This window comes from Schistocerca nitens, chromosome 2 (assembly GCF_023898315.1).
Source record: "Schistocerca nitens isolate TAMUIC-IGC-003100 chromosome 2, iqSchNite1.1, whole genome shotgun sequence".
Taxonomy (NCBI): domain Eukaryota; kingdom Metazoa; phylum Arthropoda; class Insecta; order Orthoptera; family Acrididae; genus Schistocerca; species Schistocerca nitens.
In genome coordinates, this window is record NC_064615.1 from 843,459,793 (window position 1) to 843,481,563 (window position 21,771).

Genomic DNA, 21,771 nt, shown 5'->3' on the forward strand with positions numbered 1-21,771 from the left:
AAATAAAGAAAAACGGTTCCAACGTAGTGAGCGAGTGCGGAGGAGCTGCGTGCCAACCGTTGCCTTCAACGCAAAGCGGGACCAGTGACGCAGTCCGCCGAGTGCAGTAATTGATTACCTGCGGTGGCGCAGGCGGGCTAATTGCGGGTGGGGAGCGCGCGGCGCCCCTCCCTGCCCACGCGACCACCCCCACCCCCCACCCTCACCCTCTCCCCCACCACCCTTCCGGCAGCGGCGTGCGCGCGCAGCAGCCCCGTGCGCGAGCGGCGCCTCAGAAGGCCAGCGGCCGCGCAGGTAGCGTGATGCTGGCGCCGCGCCACCACCAGACGCACGTCGCCGCCGCCGCCGCTGCGGCCGCCGCCGTCTCGAGGACGACGCAGTACAAGAAGGTACCGCTCGCCCGCCCACTCCTTCCGAGCTGTCGACACGTGCCTCACCTCTTATGCCACATACATCACTATCAACACTACGTCACAGTCACATTTCGCTAATCTAATGTTGTCACTTACTACTTTTTTCTTTTTTTTTTCAGTTGACAACATTTACTCACCACGATCACGATTCCTTGCGCTTAGGCCATTCTCAGGTGATAGCTTCACATGAAGTGCATCAATGCGTATCATTCATGCCCTTGTGTCAACCGTGTTTACACATTCCACGTCCATAACAAGACAGGAGCCTTCGTCATTTATATATATAAAAAAAAGCACCACTTCTTGTAATAATTACTATGTCACGTATGGTGGACGCACAGTGTAAATTATGTGCTCGTGGATTCGACGCTAATTATTATATGAACTGCTTCGCTATTTTATGTAAGGCACGAAGTCTTCTGCCATATTCTGCGCCCATGTGAATGTAAACATCGTTGACACTAGGACAGTGTCCTCTTGAAAGGAACATTACGCTTTGATGCACTTGGTAGTTGGCGGAAATACTATTAGTCGACCACAACACTGTCGCTTCGGTAGCTTAAAGTCATTTTTTATAGTGATATTACACGAGGTCACGCTAAACCACTTGGTACTGTATGCACAACTGTCCTGAAATCACCCACAGTGCGGTACGTTTTCCTTAATCAACACCGAACTTGTTTACTGTGACGTCATCGCGTGTTTCCGATGACGGCCGCAGCAGGCCAAGTGCAGTAATATCGTGGTTGAGTAGTACGTTGTTTTGTATACGTGATGAAGACTCCTGTCTTTTTTTCGCATGGAATATGCAAACATGGTTGTTGATAAACATGGTTGTTGATAAACATGATTGTGGATAAACATGGTTGTTGACACCAGGACACAGTGTCCTCTTAAAAGAAACAATATACATTGACGCACTTTACAGTGAGCTGTCACTTGACAATGGCGTAACACGCCGAAATGACGACGCTGGATACGCGTAATAACGGTTCATCCGGAATATGTTCTTGTCCTATCCAAACCGTTGCAGGACTATGATCAGTGGTCAACAGAAAATACTTTCATTTATGGACGGCACTAGGCACGGAGTGTTTACCTCTCATCGCAGCAAAAAATTAACGATTGTAACTTAGTAAAAGCAAATTAATCACCGATGAGTGAGTGCAGTTAAAAATGTTTAACATGAAACTTTGGGACACGAAGTATTTTTTCATGTTAAACGTTACATGTGACAAAAAAAATTTTTTTTTGACCTTGTCAAATTTTATTTCAAAGACACAAATTTAGTTTTATCCTAAAATTTACTCTTTTAGGTACATACTGAAAATGTATGTAGTACTGTACACTATCGTTTTTTTTATTTTTTGTGGAAAGAGGTTGTACTTCTGCAGTGTCTTTTTCAGCATAAAATCTTTAACAAATAGTCCATAGTTTTCTACGTTTCGTCAGTCAAATGCGCATCTAAACAGCTGGAATACCTTTCAGGGTGTTCTGCCTTACTGACGTAGTACCGACAGGGACTACAAATCATCATCATCGCCTACAACAAATTCATCCACTGATATGTAAGACAATTCAATAACGTAGAAGGTTTCACGATTTCTTTAGCATCGCATGTCAATAAATAAACAAATAAATTTACAGTATATATATTTAAAAACAAAATACATGAAACGGTTTTAATGTACCTGAAAACTGACTGAAGACTTTTGACAGTTGCAGCATCGAAAGACAAGCTGTAAAATAGCAATCAACTTATCCTTTGTCCGGTCTAGCGAAAAAAAGATAGCCAAACTTATGCTTTACCGTGACTGTTGCTGATATGGAATGAAACAACAAGTTTATTGTTACCAGTCAATGTTCATTTATTTTTACAAAGCGTTTCGAATGTTCAGATCTCCACAATCAGGTGAATTTTCTCGGATAAATGTAGCATGTTACTCATGTCTCAAGACTTAAGGTAACCTGTGGTACTGGCTCCAGTGATTACAGGCTCCATTCTCTGTCGTGATACACCGCATTTATACCATCACACTTTGTGTTTACTTAGTGTCATGGTTTATACATTACATTTATACCATCAACTTCGTGTGTACGAAGTGTGATGGTGTACATATGGCATATCATGACAGAGAAAGGAGCGTGTGACAACTGAATACAGTTGCCACGGATTACCCCGAACTCCTAACACAACACGTACACACCATAATAACCCGCAAAAATTCACCTGGCGATGAAGGTTTAAACTTTCGGAACAAGTTATCAAAATAAACAGTGACAAATAACTCTTAACTTGTTGTTACATTGGAAAGATAAGCCAATAAATCTTGACGACGTCGGGGGTCGTTACAGCTGAGAACCGATAAATTTATTCGACCGACAGGTGAAGTCTTTTCGTGTTAATTAGTTTTTATTTCAGGTAGAAGAAAAGTACGAAATTACTTGTTGATCTGACGGGACTGCAGTATTACTTTGGGTAAACCGATTTTTCGTGTTAAGGATTTTAGTGTTAAACGTTTTTCACTGTATGTTACTGTTTTGTTTATAAGTGACCAATTTTCGAGGGCTTTCACCGATTACTACGGCGTACATGACAGCAATGTTTTGCGCCGGTCGTACATTATTTACATCAACTACTTGTTTCAAAGATGATGCCACCACTGACAAGTGGACCTTCTTGTATTTTGTATGTGGAGCGACGATTGTAACCAGCAGAGGTGTTTTCGTAGCCAGCGATTTGACGAGGAAATGTACATGCTCCATGTTTACGCCCACTACTACTTTCGGTGGCTATGATCAGAATGGGGATTTCGTTATTTTTGCATTCATGGAACACATATGAAATGTGTTATTGGCAGTACTGTCAAAATGCTTAGCGTCAAAAATGTTTTTGATTGTCTTCTCACAGTAAAATCAGTAACTGTTCAATTTCAACATTCAGATTTAATCCACGAATGAAGTTCCACAAGTAAAAAGCGATGCCCACCTGATGATGACAGCATGATCGTCGAAACATTTACTCAATGAAAATGAACCGTGATGCAGAACAACGTGAAACTTGGGGACCCGTGATAATAACAATCAACGAACATGATCTGCAGAACCATTAAATTATTTCTACAAAGTGGCATAAATTTCTCAACTTATCATGACCAAATCTGGTTACATATAATATGTGGTGATGTGCTGGTAGTTTTTTACAGCTTTTGCTTAATCTTATTTTATGTATTTATTTTAAATGTTTATGTTTTTTTATGTAGGGCGAAAAATTATTAAAGGTCCATCTTTGCAAAACGAACTTATTTCTGTTTTCACACCACGAACATATTTCATTGCAGCTGAGTGGCTCTCAACATATGCGCTTTATTGAATAACAAGAAATTTTGTTTCTAAATGTTTTGTAAGACTAAATAGTAAAAAGGTCTCTAGTTTGCTACTGTTTTTTAAAATTTGTATATAAGTCGAAATATTTGGAGAGGCTGGCCTCACAAAATAAATCCTTATCCAAGAAACTGAGATATTTCTATGATGGTCGAATACTTAAGATCTAAAACTTATTAATTTCTCACGTAATGATGAGGCTTCAGTCTTCCTGAATGAGTTCTGATAAGGAAACTAGTATTTGTACAAATTTAAAATTCACTTTTAGCCAATTCCACCTCTGTTCATCTTTGTTGCACTTGTTTAGCATACTTTCAAGACATCACTTTATTTAATAACTAAGTCTCATCCGTACAGTGGTCCATGGAGACTCTCAAGTACGGCAATGATACTTATTGTATGTTACAAAACGAGACTGTCGAGGGTGATTTTCCTTTCCTGCTACTATATTTAGCTATGTAAGTGCTCTGTGAAGGTCCTGAAAATACGTTCTTACCATTCCTCGCAACTAACAGTACTTATCACCTTCTATAGTTTTGTTTTTAAAATGACAAAGAAATTCATATGAAAGGAACCTGTACATTTTATTAATAATTGTTGCATGAAAGTAAATAATTTAAAATTTCCTTTTTCTGACCAACGTACAAGTTTCTGTCACTTTTAATTGTAAACTAAGGAGAGGACAAAGTAATTTCAGAAGTGTTTTATGTAGGTGATATTGCACAGCTTTAATTAATGTTAAGAACTGCATTATGCAATACACAGCTGTAACGGTTTATTATATTACAGACCATCGATTTCGGTCTAGGATCAGACCATCAGTACCAAAGAACAACAGAAACACACATATCACAGCGTGGAAGGTGAAAGTGTACAGCTGTTACTTGAAGCGGCAGTAAATGTATCACAACTTACATCACTGTAACAAAACACTTACAAAAGAATTTCAGCTAAGCATCTACGTAGTTATAGTACCAGTTATCAGATGTACACTGTAACACGGCACCATCATTACTGTTAGCTATATACGTATAGTACTGTGCGCATTTGCTCTCACAGTCGTTAATTGTTATTGATTGTTATTAATAATCGACCTTTCAAGTCGACCCATGTTTCCTTTGGCTTAAATGCTTCTTTGACCTACTCTGGTCAGAGTTTACCGCACAGTTAACGTTACGAGGGCAAATGGACACAATGTTATACACATACAGCTAATAGTAATGATGGAATAGTGTACATCTGATAATTAGTACTATAATTATGCAGATATATAGCTTTTGTAAGTACTTTGCTAGAGTGATATAAGTTTTGATGTAGTTATTGTTGTTTCAAGTAACAGCTGTATACTTCTATTCACACACTTTGTTTTACTTGTTTCTGTTCTTATTTGTTAGAGTGGACCAGACAACGGTCTTATCCTAGACCGCAATCGATGGCCTGTAATAAAAAATATACCGTAATTCAATTCTTAACATTAATTTCAAAAACTCAGTAGGAGTGCAAATTGTGAACTTCTGGTGTTCGTCATAAGTTTCATCTGCAAGATAAGTGTAAGGGGGTGTATTGAAATGATGACTCAGCTGGAAAGGAAAATCGAGAAATTCTGTTGTCCCACTGTATAAGCTGTTATCTAGTTCTCATTACGAAAAGCAGATTTTGTTTCCGCTTTGTAAAACGTAATCTGGCTGAAGTAAACAGACCTCTAGGAGGCACTGCTGAACACAGTTTATTGGAAGGTAAGCCTAGCAAAGTTGGTCTAGTCTTCATGCAGTGGGTTCGTATTTCCGCCTTTCCTTTAACTATCAGCTCGCTTATTTGTGCCTCTTCTTGTTTCTGGCTCTTCAGCAGCCTTCACTTAAAGTTACGGTGTCACCAGGTTCAGCAAACGTACTTTAAATGTTATCTAACATCAAACACCATAGTATGGATTAAACGACGTGAAGAAGAGATAATACTGCATAACAGTATTTCAGTCAAGATTCCACGTATTGGATTTTGAGTCAGATATTTTAATCACTTTTTGTTTTGCTACTCTTATGAACATTTTCTTTTCTCTTTATACCAAATAAATTAACAAACGATGGAGCTAATCCTCCTTGGTAAGCAAAACGGGTTGGAACACTGTTGCAGAAACAACGAAACAAACATGCCAAAATTAAACAGACTCAAAATCTCCAAGATTGGCAATCTTTTACAGAAGCTCGAAATTCAGCGTGCTCTTCAATGTGAGATGCTTATAACAGTTTCCACAACGGAACTTTGTCTTTAAACCTGGCAGAAAATCCAAAGAGATTCTGGTCGTATGTGAAGTATGTTAGCGGCAAGAAGCAATGCCTTCCTTGCTCGATAGCAATGGAGATAGTATAGAAGACAGTGTTGCCAAAGCAGAGTGACTAAACACAGCCTTCCGAAATACCTTCACAAAAGTAGACGAAGTAAATATTCCAGAATTCGAATCAAGAACAGCTGCCAACATGAGTAACGTAGAAGTAAATATCGTAGGAGTAATGAAGCAACTTAAATCAATGAAAGCAAGTCTTCTGGTCCAGACTGTATGCCAGTTGGGTTCCTTTCGGAGTGTGATGTTGCATTAGCTCCATACTTAACAATCATATAAAACCGTTCGGTCGACGAAAGATGCGTACCCAAAGACTTGAAAGTTGCACAGGTCACACCAATATTCAAGAAAGGTAGTAGGAGTAATCCACTAAATTACAGGCCCATATCGTTACCGTCGATATGCAGCAGGATTTTTGAACATTATTGTGTTCAAACATTAGGAATTACCTCAAAGAAAACTGTCTATTGACACACGGTTCACATGGGTTTAGAAAACATCGTTCCTGTGAAACACAACTAGCTCTTCATTCACATGAAGTGTTGAGTGCTATTGACAAGAGATTTCAGATCGATTCCGTATTTCTGGATTTCCGGAAGGCTTTTGACACCGGCTTGTATTGAAATTGCGTGCTTGTGGAATATCGTCTCAGTTATGTGACTGGATTTGTGATTTCCTGTCAGAGAGGTCACAGTTCGTAGGGATTAACGGAAAGTCATCGAGTAAAACAGAAGTGATTTCTGATGTTCCCCAAGGAAGTGTTATAGGCCCTTTGCTGTTCCCTTTTAGAAAAGATATCTGAATGATGCAAAAATTTGCAATAGACCCTAAATAACGAAAAGTGTGAGGTAATCCACATGAGTGCTAAAAAGAACTCATTAAACTTCGGTTACATGATAAATCAGTCTGATCTAAAAGCCGTAAATTCAACTAAATACCTAGGTATTACAATTACGAACAACTTAAATTGGAAGAAACACATAGAAAATGTTGTGGGGAAGGCTAACCAAAGACTGCGTTTATTGGCAGGACACTTAGAAAATGTAACAGACCTACTAAGAAGACTGCCTACACTACGCTTGTCCGTCTTCTTTTAGAATACTGCTGCGCGGTGTGGGATCCTTGCCAGGTAGGACTGACGGAGTACATCGAAAAAGTTCAAAGAAGAACACCAAGTTTTGTATTATCGCGAAGTATGGGAGAGAGTGTCACGGAAATGACACAGGATTTGGTCTGGACATCATTATAAGAAAGGCGTTTTTCGTTGCGACGGAAACTTCTCACGAAATTTCAATCACCAACTTTCTCCTTCGAATGCGAAAATATTTTGTTGACACCGACCTACGTAGGGAGAAACGATCAGCATGATAAAACAAGGGAAATCAGAGCTCGTACGGAAAGATATGGGTGTTCGTTCATCCCGAGCGCTATATAAGATTGGGATAATAGAGAATTGTGTACCCTCTGACAGGTACTTAAATGTGATTTGCAGAGTATCCATGTAGATGTAGATGTCCTTACACACCTTAAGGATTTGACAAAATTCTCTGTCTGAGATTACAAGACACAACTTTCATCACTGTTGCAGCTGAAAAATGAGTGTGAATTTTATGTCACGGGATTGTTTGATCCCGAATGCCTACTTTTTCAAAATGTCCTTATGAAATTTTGGATTTCTCATTTTAAGTAAAGTCATTAGTGATACTGTTATAGACACATGTAAACATATTTGAGCATTGAAAGCGCCCATTAAGCAACGGAACGTATACAGTCGTATGTTGGCTTGTTTTCCCTTAAGAGTCAGCATTTCTAGTTTCAAGTTTCACGATAATGTTCAGATTTCTTACGTACCAATCACCGAGCCGCTGAGCATTATCCTTGCTCCACATATACGTCTCACTAAGTGCCTGAAGATCCGAAAGACGAAAACGTTTTTGTGCTCGTTGTCTTAACAAGGAAAAGGACCTATCCTGATTTCGTTAATCACTGAAACACGGCGATGTTCCGATGTTCAGACATTCTAGACTGTCGGTTGCTTAACTCTTGTTTCTGCGATTTTGCAAGTACGAGTAGGTGGCACTGTTGAAGATTCAGTCCCCTCCACAACCTCCTCTCTGGATCCACTGCCAATAATGATTGTGGAATATTAGTTTCAATCATGCACAGTTTCAAAACGTCACGAACATAACTAACGGTCGGCAAAAGATCGAGTAGAACCCCCCCCCCTCCCCCCCCCCCCCCCAAAACAAAGGCACTTCATATGTTATATTTTTAACGTTTTATTATCAGTTTATTGGTTTGATGCGCCCTCTACGAATTTCTCTCCTACAGCCTCATGGTCTCAGAGTTGCACTTGCACACAGTGTTCTCTGTTGTTTGTTGGATGTATTACAGTCTTTGTCTTCCCCTGCTGTTTTTATCCTCTACGTCTCCCTCTAGTACCAAGGAAGTTATTCCATGTCCTGTCATACTATCCATTCCTCTTGCCAATGCTTTCCTCCCCTCACCTATTCTGAGCAGAAACTTATAAGTCCATCTGATTTTCAACATTCTCCTGTATTACCAAATCTTAAACGCTTCGATTATTTTCTTTTCAGATTTTCCCACTGCCCAGTGGTCCAACCGCACATTCTCAGAAATTTCTGCCTCAAGTCAAGGCCAATGTTTGATACTAGTAGACTTCTTTCGGCCAGGAATGCCCTCTTGCCTGTGCTGGTCTGCTTTTTATGTCCTCCGTGTTTCATCGCGCCAATGGCCTCGCAGCAGTGGTAACACCGGTTCCCGTCAGATCACCGAAGTTAAGCGCTGTCAGGGTGGGCTGGCACTTGGATGGGTGACCACCCGGTCTGTCGTGCGCTGTTGGCAAGCGGAGTGCACTCAGCCGTTGTGAGGCAAACTGAGGAGCTACTTGACTAATAAGTAGCGGCTCCGGTCTCGGAAACTGACATACGGCCGGGAGAGCAGTGTGCTGACCACATGCCTCCCCATGTCCGCATCCAGTGACGGCCGTGTCTGAGGATGACACGACGGCCGGTCGGTAACTTTCGACCTTCATGTCCTGTTCGGGAGGAGTTTTGTTTCATCGCTGTTTGCTCTCAATGTGGCAGAATTTCTTCACTTCGTCTATTTTGTGGTCTCCAGTTTTGATGTTAGGTCCCTAGCTACTCTCATTTCTGCTGTTTCTCATTACTTTCGTCTTTTCTCGGTTGACTCTCAGTCAATATTGCTTAGTTACTAGACTGTTCATTGCTTTCAGCAAATCTTGCAGTTCTTCGTCACTTTCACTGAGGATAGCAAAAAAATGGTTCAAATGGCTCTGAGCACTATGGGACTTAACATCTATGGTCATCAGTCCCCTAGAACTTAGAACTACTTAAACCTAACTAACCTAAGGACAGCACACAACACCCAGTCATCACGAGGCAGAGAAAATCCCTGACCCCGCCGGGATGAGGATAGCAATGTAATCACAAAATCTTATTATTGGTATTCTTTCATCATGAATTTTAACCCCACCTGTGAACATTTCTTTTATTATGGTCATTGTTTCTTCGGGGTGTAGACTGAACAGCAGGAGCGAACATTTCTGTCTTACATTCCTTTTAATCCAGGCTTTTCGCTCTTGTTCTTCCATTCTTATTTTGTGTAATTGGTTTCTGGGTGTGATTCTTCAATTTCTCCAGGCGTATTTTATGACGAAATAAATCTCGGGTACATCAGCGCACCTGATGATGGCAACGTGGTGGATTGCCGAAATATTTTGTTCTATGCGCACTCATACCAGGCTGTTCACCCCAGATTTATTTCGTCTGGTTTCTGGGTGTTATACACATTGTGTATTGCACCTTTTACCTATATCTTACACTGTTTTCGAATCTCATTTTTTTTACAATTTTACAAAAAAATGGTTCAAATGGCTCTGAGCACTATGCGACTCAACTTCTGAGGTCATCAGTCGCCTAGAACTCAGAACTAATTAAACCTAACTAACCTAAGGAAATCACACACATCCATGCCCGAGGCAGGATTCGAACCTGCGACCGTAGCGGTCACGCGGTTCCAGACTGAAGCGCCTTTAACCGCACGGCCACACCGGCCGGCTACAATTTTACATTTATGGCTTGTAAAGTTATGTCTCTAATGTATCCAGTTGTCGTTGAAAACTGCAGAGTCCTTAGGGATACATTTCCACTCACTCATTGGCCGTAGGACGATCTGCACCGAATAGGGTCGTCCACCACAGCCTGTGACTTTCATTAAGAGTCTTATAATTGGCTTACGGAATTCAGGACCATAAGCCAAAACTGATATGAAAATTTGAAAAGAGACATGCGGGAAAAACACAAAGCAACCAACGAGAATAAAAAGAAAATTCTCATGAAAATGAGTTGGATACTGATCCAAGTTCTCGCATTCTGCACTGGTGTCTGGTTCTCCAAGCCTGTAAGTAATCATAAAACCATCACTTAAAAACTTCAAAAAGCGAGGAAAAACGTATACTTTTTCGGTTAATGCTGTTTGTGACATAAAGAGTGGAAGGTGCTATGATACAGTCTCTGATCCGAAACTCGGCTGTTTCATTCCCCATTGGAAAAAAAAACCTGTATGACAGGTTTATTAGACATCACACCCAGTAATACTCTTCAGTCGACTGATATTCCTTATGAGAAGAAAAACATGGTGTTTCATGAACAGGTTTTACTGTAATTGCCGAGCTACCGTTCTTTTATCATGCGTTAATCAAGCAATAGCCCGTTTCACGCCTGAACGTGTACAAAAAGCATAGTCACTCATATAGCAGTTTGTTACAGCGGTCAGGTTTGCCAATCCATTATGTGGGCTTTACGGTTGGCGTTAATATCTCGTACCAATTCGTTTCTGATTTTAAGCTGTGTGTGCACGCGATCGCCCGCGAGCGCTTGTGTGAGTCCGCGCGTCTGTGTGTGTGTGTGTGTGTGTGTGTGAGAGAGAGAGAGAGAGGGGGGGGGGGGGAGAGAGAGAGAAAGGGAAAGAGAGGAAGATAGAGAGAAGGATGGATGTCACAGAGAAAAAGGCAGAGAGAGAGAGAGGGGGAGGGGGGGGGGGCTATTAGGGTCGGGCATCGAATCAGGCAGATGACTAAACGTGAGTTCCCTAATCTGCAGTAAATTTCTATCTCGAGTGAGAAACGCCCACAGCCTTATCCCCAAAATAAACATTGCTTGTTCAGGGAAGAATATATAGTGTGCTCGAGAATACAGCGCCCGAACACCGGCGCGGCACCCTGTTGCCTAGGACAAGCAAAAAACTATCGCCGGAGAGGCACAGTTAATGAGTTGTTGGCCGCCGAAGTTCGGTGACGAAGAAAAGTTTTCTCCGCCATGCGCTCACGGATCTGCATGTGTACTAGTAACTAGACATTTTAGACCAGTGATATTTTCAGAAGCCACAGTTATTGCGTGACTCTACATACAGGGTGACAACTATTGAACTACACTCCTGGAAATTGAAATAAGAACACCGTGAATTCATTGTCCCAGGAAGGGGAAACTTTATTGACACATTCCTGGGGTCAGATACATCACATGATCACACTGACAGAACCACAGGCACATAGACACAGGCAACAGAGCATGCACAATGTCGGCACTAGTACAGTGTATATCCACCTTTCGCAGCAATGCAGGCTGCTATTCTCCCATGGAGACGATCGTAGAGATGCTGGATGTAGTCCTGTGGAACGGCTTGCCATGCCATTTCCACCTGGCGCCTCAGTTGGACCAGCGTTCGTGCTGGACGTGCAGACCGCGTGAGACGACGCTTCATCCAGTCCCAAACATGCTCAATGGGGGACAGATCCGGAGATCTTGCTGGCCAGGGTAGTTGACTTACACCTTCTAGAGCACGTTGGGTGGCACGGGATACATGCGGACGTGCATTGTCCTGTTGGAACAGCAAGTTCCCTTGCCGGTCTAGGAATGGTAGAACGATGGGTTCGATGACAGTTTGGATGTACCGTGCACTATTCAGTGTCCCCTCGACGATCACCAGTGGTGTACGGCCAGTGTAGGAGATCGCTCCCCACACCATGATGCCGGGTGTTGGCCCTGTGTGCCTCGGTCGTATGCAGTCCTGATTGTGGCGCTCACCTGCACGGCGCCAAACACGCATACGACCATCATTGGCACCAAGGCAGAAGCGACTCTCATCGCTGAAGACGACACGTCTCCATTCGTCCCTCCATTCACGCCTGTCGCGACACCACTGGAGGCGGGCTGCACGATGTTGGGGCGTGAGCGGAAGACTGCCTAACGGTGTGCGGGACCGTAGCCCAGCTTCATGGAGACGGTTGCGAATGGTCCTCGCCGATACCCCAGGAGCAACAGTGTCCCTAATTTGCTGGGAAGTGGCGGTGCGGTCCCCTACGGCACTGCGTAGGATCCTACGGTCTTGGCGTGCATCCGTGCGTCGCTGCGGTCCGGTCCCAGGTCGACGGGCACGTGCACCTTCCGCCGACCACTGGCGACAACATCGATGTACTGTGGAGACCTCACGCCCCACGTGTTGAGCAATTCGACGGTACGTCCACCCGGCCTCCCGCATGCCCACTATACGCCCTCGCTCAAAGTCCGTCAACTGCACATACGGTTCACGTCCACGCTGTCGCGGCATGCTACCAGTGTTAAAGACTGCGATGGAGCTCCGTATGCCACGGCAAACTGGCTGACACTGACGGCGGCGGTGCACAAATGCTGCGCAGCTAGCGCCATTCGACGGCCAACACCGCGGTTCCTGGTGTGTCCGCTGTGCCGTGCAGTGTCCGGAGCAAGTATGGTGGGTCTGACACACCGGTGTCAATGTGTTCTTTTTTCCATTTCCAGGAGTGTATATGTAATAAAATCGTCATAACTTCTGAACGGTTTGTGTTAGGACTTTCAAACAGCACGGTTGGCATGAAGGGAATTACTATGCTCACGCACCTCGATGTTGTCGGCCATTTGCACGTGGAAACGTCACGCTACACCTTGCCTGAGCATATAGATTTGTAAAGTCCTACTGTGCAACAACAGCCCAACTTCGGGTCAAAGGAAGTTTGTGACCGAATTCATGCCGAAGCCAACGGGTCCAAATGTGCTACAATGAAGAATCTGATGCCGGCCGTTGTGGCACAGCGGTTCTAGGTGCTTCAGTCTGGAGCCGCGCGACCGCTACGGTCCCAGGTTCGAATCCTGCCTCGGGCATGGATGTGTGTGATGTCCTTAGGTTAGTTAGGTTTTAGTAGTACTAAGTTCTAGGGGACTGATGACCTCAGATGTTAAGTCCCATAATGCTCAGAGCCATTTGAACCATTAAAAAAAAAAAAAAAAAAACAGAATTTGATTCGCAAGCTTGGGAGAACGGGTAGTGTTCGCCGATGACAGTGTTGGCAATGTCGGTCGTCCAAGAAGGATGAAAACGCTTGAGAAGACACGTGCCGTATTTCAAATCAGCCCCAGTGAATTGATCAGACGAACTGCACAACAGGTGGGAATCAACCAGGAGACACTGCGACAAATTACTGTTGCAGACCTGCCTTTCTTCCCATACAACATTCAACCCATCAGCCATGAAGCCACAGGGCCACTGAACAGCGGTTGTGTTTCGCCAACACTATTGACCACAGAACTTGCGAAAAGGACTTTGATGCGAGTATGGTTTGGTTTAGCGGAGAAGCCCCACTTTCATTTGGATGGGTTCGTCAATAAGCAAAAGTGACGCATTTGGGTGACTGAGAATCCGCATTTCGCGATCGAGAAGTCTCTTGGCCCTTAACGGATGAGTCTGTGGTGTGCAATGTCCAGTCAAGGAATAATCGGTGCAATATTCCATGATGGCACGGTGACTACCGAACGGTATGCGAAGGTTTTGGCAGATTATTTCATCCCCTGATTTCGACAAGTTGTGGTTCATGCAGGACGGAGCTCCACCCCATCCAAGTAGGAGAGTGTTTGATGTCCTGGAGGAGCACTTCGGGGACCGCATTCTGGATTTGTGGTACCAAGAGACCACTGGCATGGGCTTCAAAAAAATGGTTCAAATGGCTCTGAGCACTATGGGACTTAGCCGGCCGGAGTGGCTGAGCGGTTCTAGGCGCTACAGTCTGGAACCGCGCGACCGCTACGGTCGCAGGTTCGAATCCTGCCTCGGGCATGGATGTGTGTGATGTTCTTAGGTTAGTTAGGTTTAAATAGTTCTAAGTTCTAGGGGACTGATGACCTCAGATGTTGAGTCCCATAGTGCTCAGAGCCATTTGAACCATTTCACTCACCCGAAACTAGTTGTCAGTAAAGATGTTTCTGCGCTATTGACTTAACACATGGAAATATGCAGTGCGCAAGTTGAATAGTGTTCACGTTAGGTGTATGTTTAACAGATACATGTTCATCAGGTCTGATAGGACAATAATTTTGAATATGACTTAGAACATAATTTTGAATATAACTTCGAACATAATTTTGAATTATCCTACACAAAAAGACTGTCTTTACTACTGCCCTATTAGTTAAGTAAGAGAGCATACTCGTAGTGAGAAAAAACGATACAGCTAAGTAACTGCAGCCGTGTAACGTCCTCGGAAACCACGGACGTTTCGCACGGTGAACTACCTGTTATTTTCGAGGGACGGATGAAACGAAATAGTGCTTTTCTTGGCAGTGTAAACTACGATTCTCTGGGTACCGCTAACCAAGAATCTAAAAGACAGCCTATGCAGAAAGACAACATGCTGTAAACAAATAGCGCCCCCACACAGCCAAAGTCAGACGTGACAGTGAAATAACCCATAAGGAGGAGGTAGACAAAGTAACGCAACATATTACCTACTCGGTGGAAATGAATGAAAATGAGGAAGCGTGTTGCCAGAGGCTGCCCTGTTGGGTACAGAGCGTTGGTCAAGTGCCGAGAAGCCAGCACGTACAGCGCCAGGTGGGACTGGCCCTGCAACCCATGAGGCAGTTGAAGAAACGGAAAAAACAAACAAAAAATGTTCAAATGCGTGGGAATTCCTAAGGGACCAACTGCTGAGGTCATCGGTTCGTAGACTTACACACTACTTAAACTAACTTATGCTAAGAACAACACACACACACACACACACACACACACACGCACACACAGCCGGCCGGAGTGGCCGTGCGGTTGTAGGCGCTACAGTCTGGAGCCGGGCGACCGCTACGGTGCAGGAGTACCTCTATCGGTTCTCCCTTCTATTCCAGTCTCGTATTGTTCATGGAAAGAAGGATTGTCGGTATGCTTCTGTGTGGGCTCTAATCTCTCTGATTTTATCCTCATGGTCTCTTCGCGAGATATACGTAGGAGGGAGCAATACACTGCTTGACTCTTCGGTGAAGGTATGTTCTCGAAACTTTAACAAAAGCCCGTACCGAGCTACTGAGCGTCTCTCCTGCAGAGTCTTCCACTGGAGTTTATCTATCATCTCCGTAACGCTTTCGCGATTACTAAATGATCATGTAACGAAGCGCGCTGCTCTCCGTTGGATCTTCTCTATCTCTTCTATCAATCCTATCTGGTACGGATCCCACACTGCTGAGCAGTATTCAAGCAGTGGGCGAACAAGCGTACTGTAACCTACTTCCTTTGTTTTCGGATTGCATTTCCTTAGGATTCTTCCAATGAATCTCAGTCTGGCATCTGCTTTACCGACGATCAACTTTATATGATCATTCCATTTTAAATCAATCCTAATGCGTACTCCCAGATAATTTATGGCATTAACTGCTTCCAGTTGCTGACATGCTATATTGTAGCTAAATGATAAGGGTCTTTCTTTCTATGTATTCGCAGCACATTACACTAGTCTACATTGAGATTCAATTGCCATTCCCTGCACCATGCGTCAATTCGCTGCAGATCCTCCTGCATTTCAGTACAATTTTCCATTGTTACAACCTCTCGATACACCACAGCATCATCTGCAAAAAGCCTCAGTGAACTTCCGATGTCATCCACAAGGTCATTTATGTATATTGTGAATAGCAACGGTCTCTTGACACTCCCCTGCGGCACACCTGAAATCACTCTTACTTCGGAAGACTTCTCTCCATTGAGAATGACATGCTGCGTTCTGTTATCTAGGAACTCTTCAACCCAATCACACAATTCGTCTGATAGTCCATATGCTCTTACTTTGTTCATTAAACGACTGTGGGGAACTGTATCGAACGCCTTACGGAAGTCAAGAAACACGGCATCTACCTGTGAACCCGTGTCTATGGCCCTCTGAATCTCGTGGACGAATAGCGCGAGCTGGGTTTCACACGACCGTCTTTTTCGAAACCCATGCTGATTCCTAGAGAGTAGATTTCTAGTCTCCAGAAAAGTCATTATACTCGAACATAATACGTGTTACTCGGGCATGGATGTGTGTGATGTCCTTAGGTTAGTTAGGTTTAATTAGTTCTAAGTTCTAGGAGACTGATGACCTCAGAAGTTAAGTCGCATAGTGCTCAGAGCCATTTGAACCATTTTTGAACACACACACACACACACACACACACACACACACACACACACACACACACACACCTGCCCGAGGGAGGACTCGAACCTCCGGTGGGAGGGGCCGCGCAATGTGTGACAGCGCGGTCATTCCGCACAGCCGGAAAAATACAGTATGTGTTAATCAGAGAGAAGTTACGACGTACTCCGGTGCTATTATTCATTACAACATTATTCTTCATTACAACGTGACCCGGAGACAACATTTGGACGTCTTCACACGGGGAAGAATCGTCGAGACACTGGAAAAAGGACAATGTGTGACGAATGTAGCCCAGGTGTTTGAGAAACCTCGCAGCGTTGTTTCACGTGCATGGGGAGCATTTAGAAGCACCTGGAACTGCTGCCCATATGACGTGGGTGACCATGGTCGACTACAGCGCACTTGACCACTACTTTGCGCAACAGACAAGAAGGGACGTACATCTAACAGCGGGTGCAATTGCAGCCAGTTTTAACAGGACTGGAAGACACGTAATCTCACCCTCCACAGTTGCATTGTGACAATTTTGGGTGATCTCTTTGCCCGATTACCAGTAAGTTGAGTTCCCTTGATACCCGCATATCGGCACCGTTTTCGATTGTGCCAAGAACACAGGGGCTGGATCAACAGGAATGGCATGGCGTGCCCCACACGGATGAGACCAGATTCACTTTGAGTAGTGATTCTGGACATAATGCACCCCCGAACAATGTGGAACATGATGGTTTTGGGGGTCCACGTTTTATGGTATGGGGAAGTATGATGTTGTATAGACGTAGTAATCTCCAAATCTCAGAGGTCAACGTTATTGTACTCCTTCCCCATGTGCGTCTTTTCAGGGTTTTATTTGGTCCTGACTTCTTCATCAGGAATGACAATGCGCGACCGCCTCTAACTGTCCAGGGGGAGGAGCTCGTGGAACGAGAAGATATTCGGCGAACGAATTGGTCTGACAACTTAAATACCAACGAACACGTGTGCGATCCCTTTAGGAGGCGTTTTGCGGCGCGTCCACGCGCCCCAACGACCATCCAGCAGGTGTGAACCGCGCTGATCGAGGCATGGAACACCCTTCCACACAGCCCGCATCTCGTGGTCGTGCGGTAGCGTTCTCGTTTCCCACGCCCGGGTTCCCTGGTTCGATTCCCGGCGGGGTCAGGGATTTTCTCTGCCTCGTGATGGCTGGGTGTTGTGTGATGTCCTTAGGTTAGTTAGGTTTAAGTAGTTCTAAGTTCTAGGGGACTGATGACCATAGATGTTAAGTCCCATAGTGCTCAGAGCCATTTGAACCATTTGAACCACCCTTCCACAACAACTCCTTACCAATCTTGTGGCCAGCCCGGGAGCACATTGCAGAGAGGGCATTGCTGTTTGTGGAGATCACACACCCTATTCCCTCCTTTTTTATAATCTCCAGAGGACCGGCATAAATCACGGTCTGTGCAGTGTGACTATTCTCTGAATAAAAGTGTCGTTTCCGTTCGCTCTCATTGCATATCTCTTTCAGTTGCCTTCTGTACTGGATTGTACTGTATTATACTGCAGAAGTACTTTCAATATATGGACCAAATTTCTTCCAGCTATGGTAATCGACAGTGACACATCACGCTACTTTCGTCCCTAAGTTCTGCTCACCAGTGTATCAACCAACAATGTACGAGCAAGAACCTCTATCCCTTTCTTTTTTGTCCAACGAGAGAACAGAACTGAATCAGAATTCAAGCAAAGATAGCTGTCCCAAATAACACTATACCAGTAAATGGACGTGCACTCCAGAATATCTGTGCTATTATAGCTGTAATCGTGCGTTCTTTAGATCGGACCTGGATGGTACCGACAGTATGACCTATGTATGACAGGCCATAACTGTAGTGGATGTGGTAGACAACCACCTTAAGCAAACAAAGATCAGCTTTTTCCCTACAACGGTAACGCTATCTTCTGGTATCGTTGATGGTGAAGTCCCGTAGCCCTGACCACATAGGATTTACTTTACCTTGCGCAACGAGCCCTTATTTCATCAGTTCTTTGAAGCTGCGAGATGTTCATCTGTCAATGTCGACAGTTTCCGCCTCCTCTGACATTTCTTACGAAGTATCATTACTGTCGTTTTTAACTAGCTATGTTTCTGATTCGTCTCTTAAACTACACAGAAACTTACAGAATTATTTTACGGCTAATATAATTTCAGGAGGCTGCGTAATAATTACATAAGTACGGAACTAAATTCAAGTTTAATCCACGATTATTATGAGCTCTAGGGTTTATTTTCCTATTTGCAATTGGTGGATTAACTTCAGGCTACAGTGACGTATCGAACTTGGTGTCTAGCGGTGTTTAATCCGACGTCAGTTTACAAGATATTGTTTTTGAAGAGAGTAACTGTTTCACACGAATGATCACTGTTGAATCCAAAGTGATTTCATTTTGGAAGAGAAATATTCTTGCTTTCTCAACACTTTGCTTATCTCCATATCGTACTCTTTTATAGTATTTTTAGGGTTCAAAATCCTGAAAAACCTCAGCCATTACTTCGATACATTCGTGATGTTTAAGGAAAAAATTAATGTTCCTTCTTCACGGAGTGAGGCAATAGTCATTAAACTCCGTGCCACAAAAAAAGACTTCGCACAGAAGTAGCGGCGTCACTGAAATCGAGGAAGAGTTAACTGTGACCAACCGGCAAGTAATTAACACGAGATTGGTTTCAAACTGAGTAAGCAACGGACCTAATTGGCCTGCCAAGCTGCTTTATCTGCTTCCGAATAGCTACGAAACGGGTAATAGTTATGCAATTTAATGGACTCTGATGCTAGATTAGGAGCTAACAGAGTGGCTGTTGGACAAACGGGAAGCAATCTGCTATAAGATTTACGGTGCATGATCAACAGGTAATACGAGATTTCTGAGGATGTTTATTAGAAACTTAAGCACAAATCAGGGCTATGATTATGTATCTCTTTTGTTTTATGTGCCATCAATTTCTCCTAAGCTTTCATCTCATGATCCAGTCCTGGATCGCTCAATTTTGGTGATATTTATTCTCAAGACTATCTCGTTATCCTTTCTGTTCACACAATCTTCTTGTAATCTCTGCTGTTTTCTTCGTCAGTCTTGAAAATATTTTATTTTTCTTATTTATGAAAAAGTTGTTGAGATATTTGCAATCTCAGGTCCAGTCATTAATTTTATGTATTTCTGAGAAGACAATTATTCTGCTCTTAGCATAGTATACATAGCAATGAAATAGATATTTTCTTTTCTTTTTCCAAGATTGAAGCACATTCTTCCTCTAGTCGTGCCAAGTGTATTCAATTTATCAGAGCAGGCCTGTTGTTCCTTATATTAATTACACAGGTTGTTTCATAGGAATATACGGGTTTTATAGCTTTGTAGTAATCATTACTTTCAACTTACAATTATAAATAATACATCAAATGAAGGGGAAGCTCAATAGATTTTCTTACAAGTGTTCAATGTGAGCACCATTCGTAACACATCAAGTCAATAGCCGACTTCTTTCCAAACGTTGATCAGTGTGTTTGGAGTAATTGTTGCAACAATGTTGTTGGTAAAGCCAGATAGATCAGATGCTAGCAGAGGCGCATACACACGATGATTTATAAATCCCCAAAGTTAAAAATTGTATGGCGTCAGTGTGACAACGTGGAGGTCATGCAAAACAAGCTTGCCATCCGGCCCCTTGCGGCCAGCCCAGCGGTCGGGTACAACATCGTTTAACCAATCCCATACTGAATTATGCCAGTGAGCAGCGCACCACCTTCCTGCCAGATAAAGACTTGTGGTCCAACTTTCTCCAGCTGAGGAGGGAGCCGTAGTCGTAGCCCATCAACATTGGAAACATCAGTTATAGTTGTTTCGCCGAAAAAAGATGAACTATAAATTTTCCGCCTCGATATGACGCAAAAATATTCAGTTTAGGGGAGTCTTGTTGCAACTGTACCATTTCGGTGGGGGTGGGGATGGGTTATTTGCTGACCCCGAAGATGGATATATTATATTGTTCTTACATTCCCACTTGGGAGAAATGTCGATTTATTACTGAAGACGATACGATCACTGAAAACAATAAGGTTATAGCTGTAACCGTATCCTTAAAAGTCTCCACACAGACATCACTGGAATTGCTAGTTCACAACTACCTTTCCGAACAGTTTTCTTGGAGTTACTCGTGCGACAAGTTTTTCAGTCATTCTTGGTAGTACAGTACTTTTCCATTTGCACACATCGATATAATCATAACTATTTTAGTTGTTCTTTCATTTGATGTATAGTTTATGACTATAAGTTGGATGTAATAAATGCTACAAAGGCATAAAAACCAGTTTATCCATTTCGAAACAACCTGTATATCTATTCTAACAACTGTAACTTCTGATAAAAATCAATAAATAGCTGTGGTGTCACTGCCAGACACCACACTTGCTAGGTGGTAGCTTAAATCGGCCGCGGTCCATTAGTACATGTCGGACCCGCGTGTCGCCACTGAGTGATCGCAGACCGAGCGCCACCACACGGCAGGTCTCGAGAGACGTACGAGAACTCGCCCCAGTTGTACGACGACGTTGCTAGCGACTGTACTGACGAAGCCTTTGCTCTCATTTGCCGAGAGACAGAATAGCCTTCAGCTAAGTTAATGGCTACGACTTAGCAAGGCGCCAATTGTATCACTGCATGTATCTTACGAGTCTCATTTGTATAGTCAAGAGAGATGTACCAAAGGAAGCATTAAAAGTTAAGTATATTACAAAGCTACGTATTTTCTTTATAGCAGTCATAACTTATCCTGTTCCAGACTTGACGCCAGTCGGCGTGTGTGTACGCGTGCTTTTCGGCTTCCTCCTCAGTGTAGCGTGACTAGCTTGTTACGCCACAACAACAGCATACAAAATAACTTCAATTAAATTAGTTTGAAAAAGTTTTGCTAAACAATGAAGCGCCAAGGAACATGGTATAGGCATGCGTAGTCAAATACAGAAATACACTGAAGTGCCAAAGGAACTGGTATAGGCACGCGTATTCAAATACAGAGATATGTAAACAGCAGGCAGACTATGGCGCTGCGGTTGGCAACGCCTAAATAAGACAACAAGTGT

At 43.3% G+C, this 21,771-nt stretch overlaps 1 protein-coding gene across 1 annotated transcript in view; it reads left to right on the forward strand.

The window, feature by feature from the left end:
- The first annotated feature begins 287 nt into the window (after positions 1–287).
- The window catches only part of LOC126237115 (enhancer of split mgamma protein-like), a 152,437-nt gene continuing 130,953 nt past the window's right edge, over positions 288–21,771 (forward strand). The window contains exon 1 of the mRNA XM_049946928.1: positions 288–389. Coding sequence (XP_049802885.1) covers positions 303–389 — 87 coding nt within the window. The 5' untranslated portion in view covers positions 288–302. The remainder of the gene's footprint in view (positions 390–21,771) is intronic.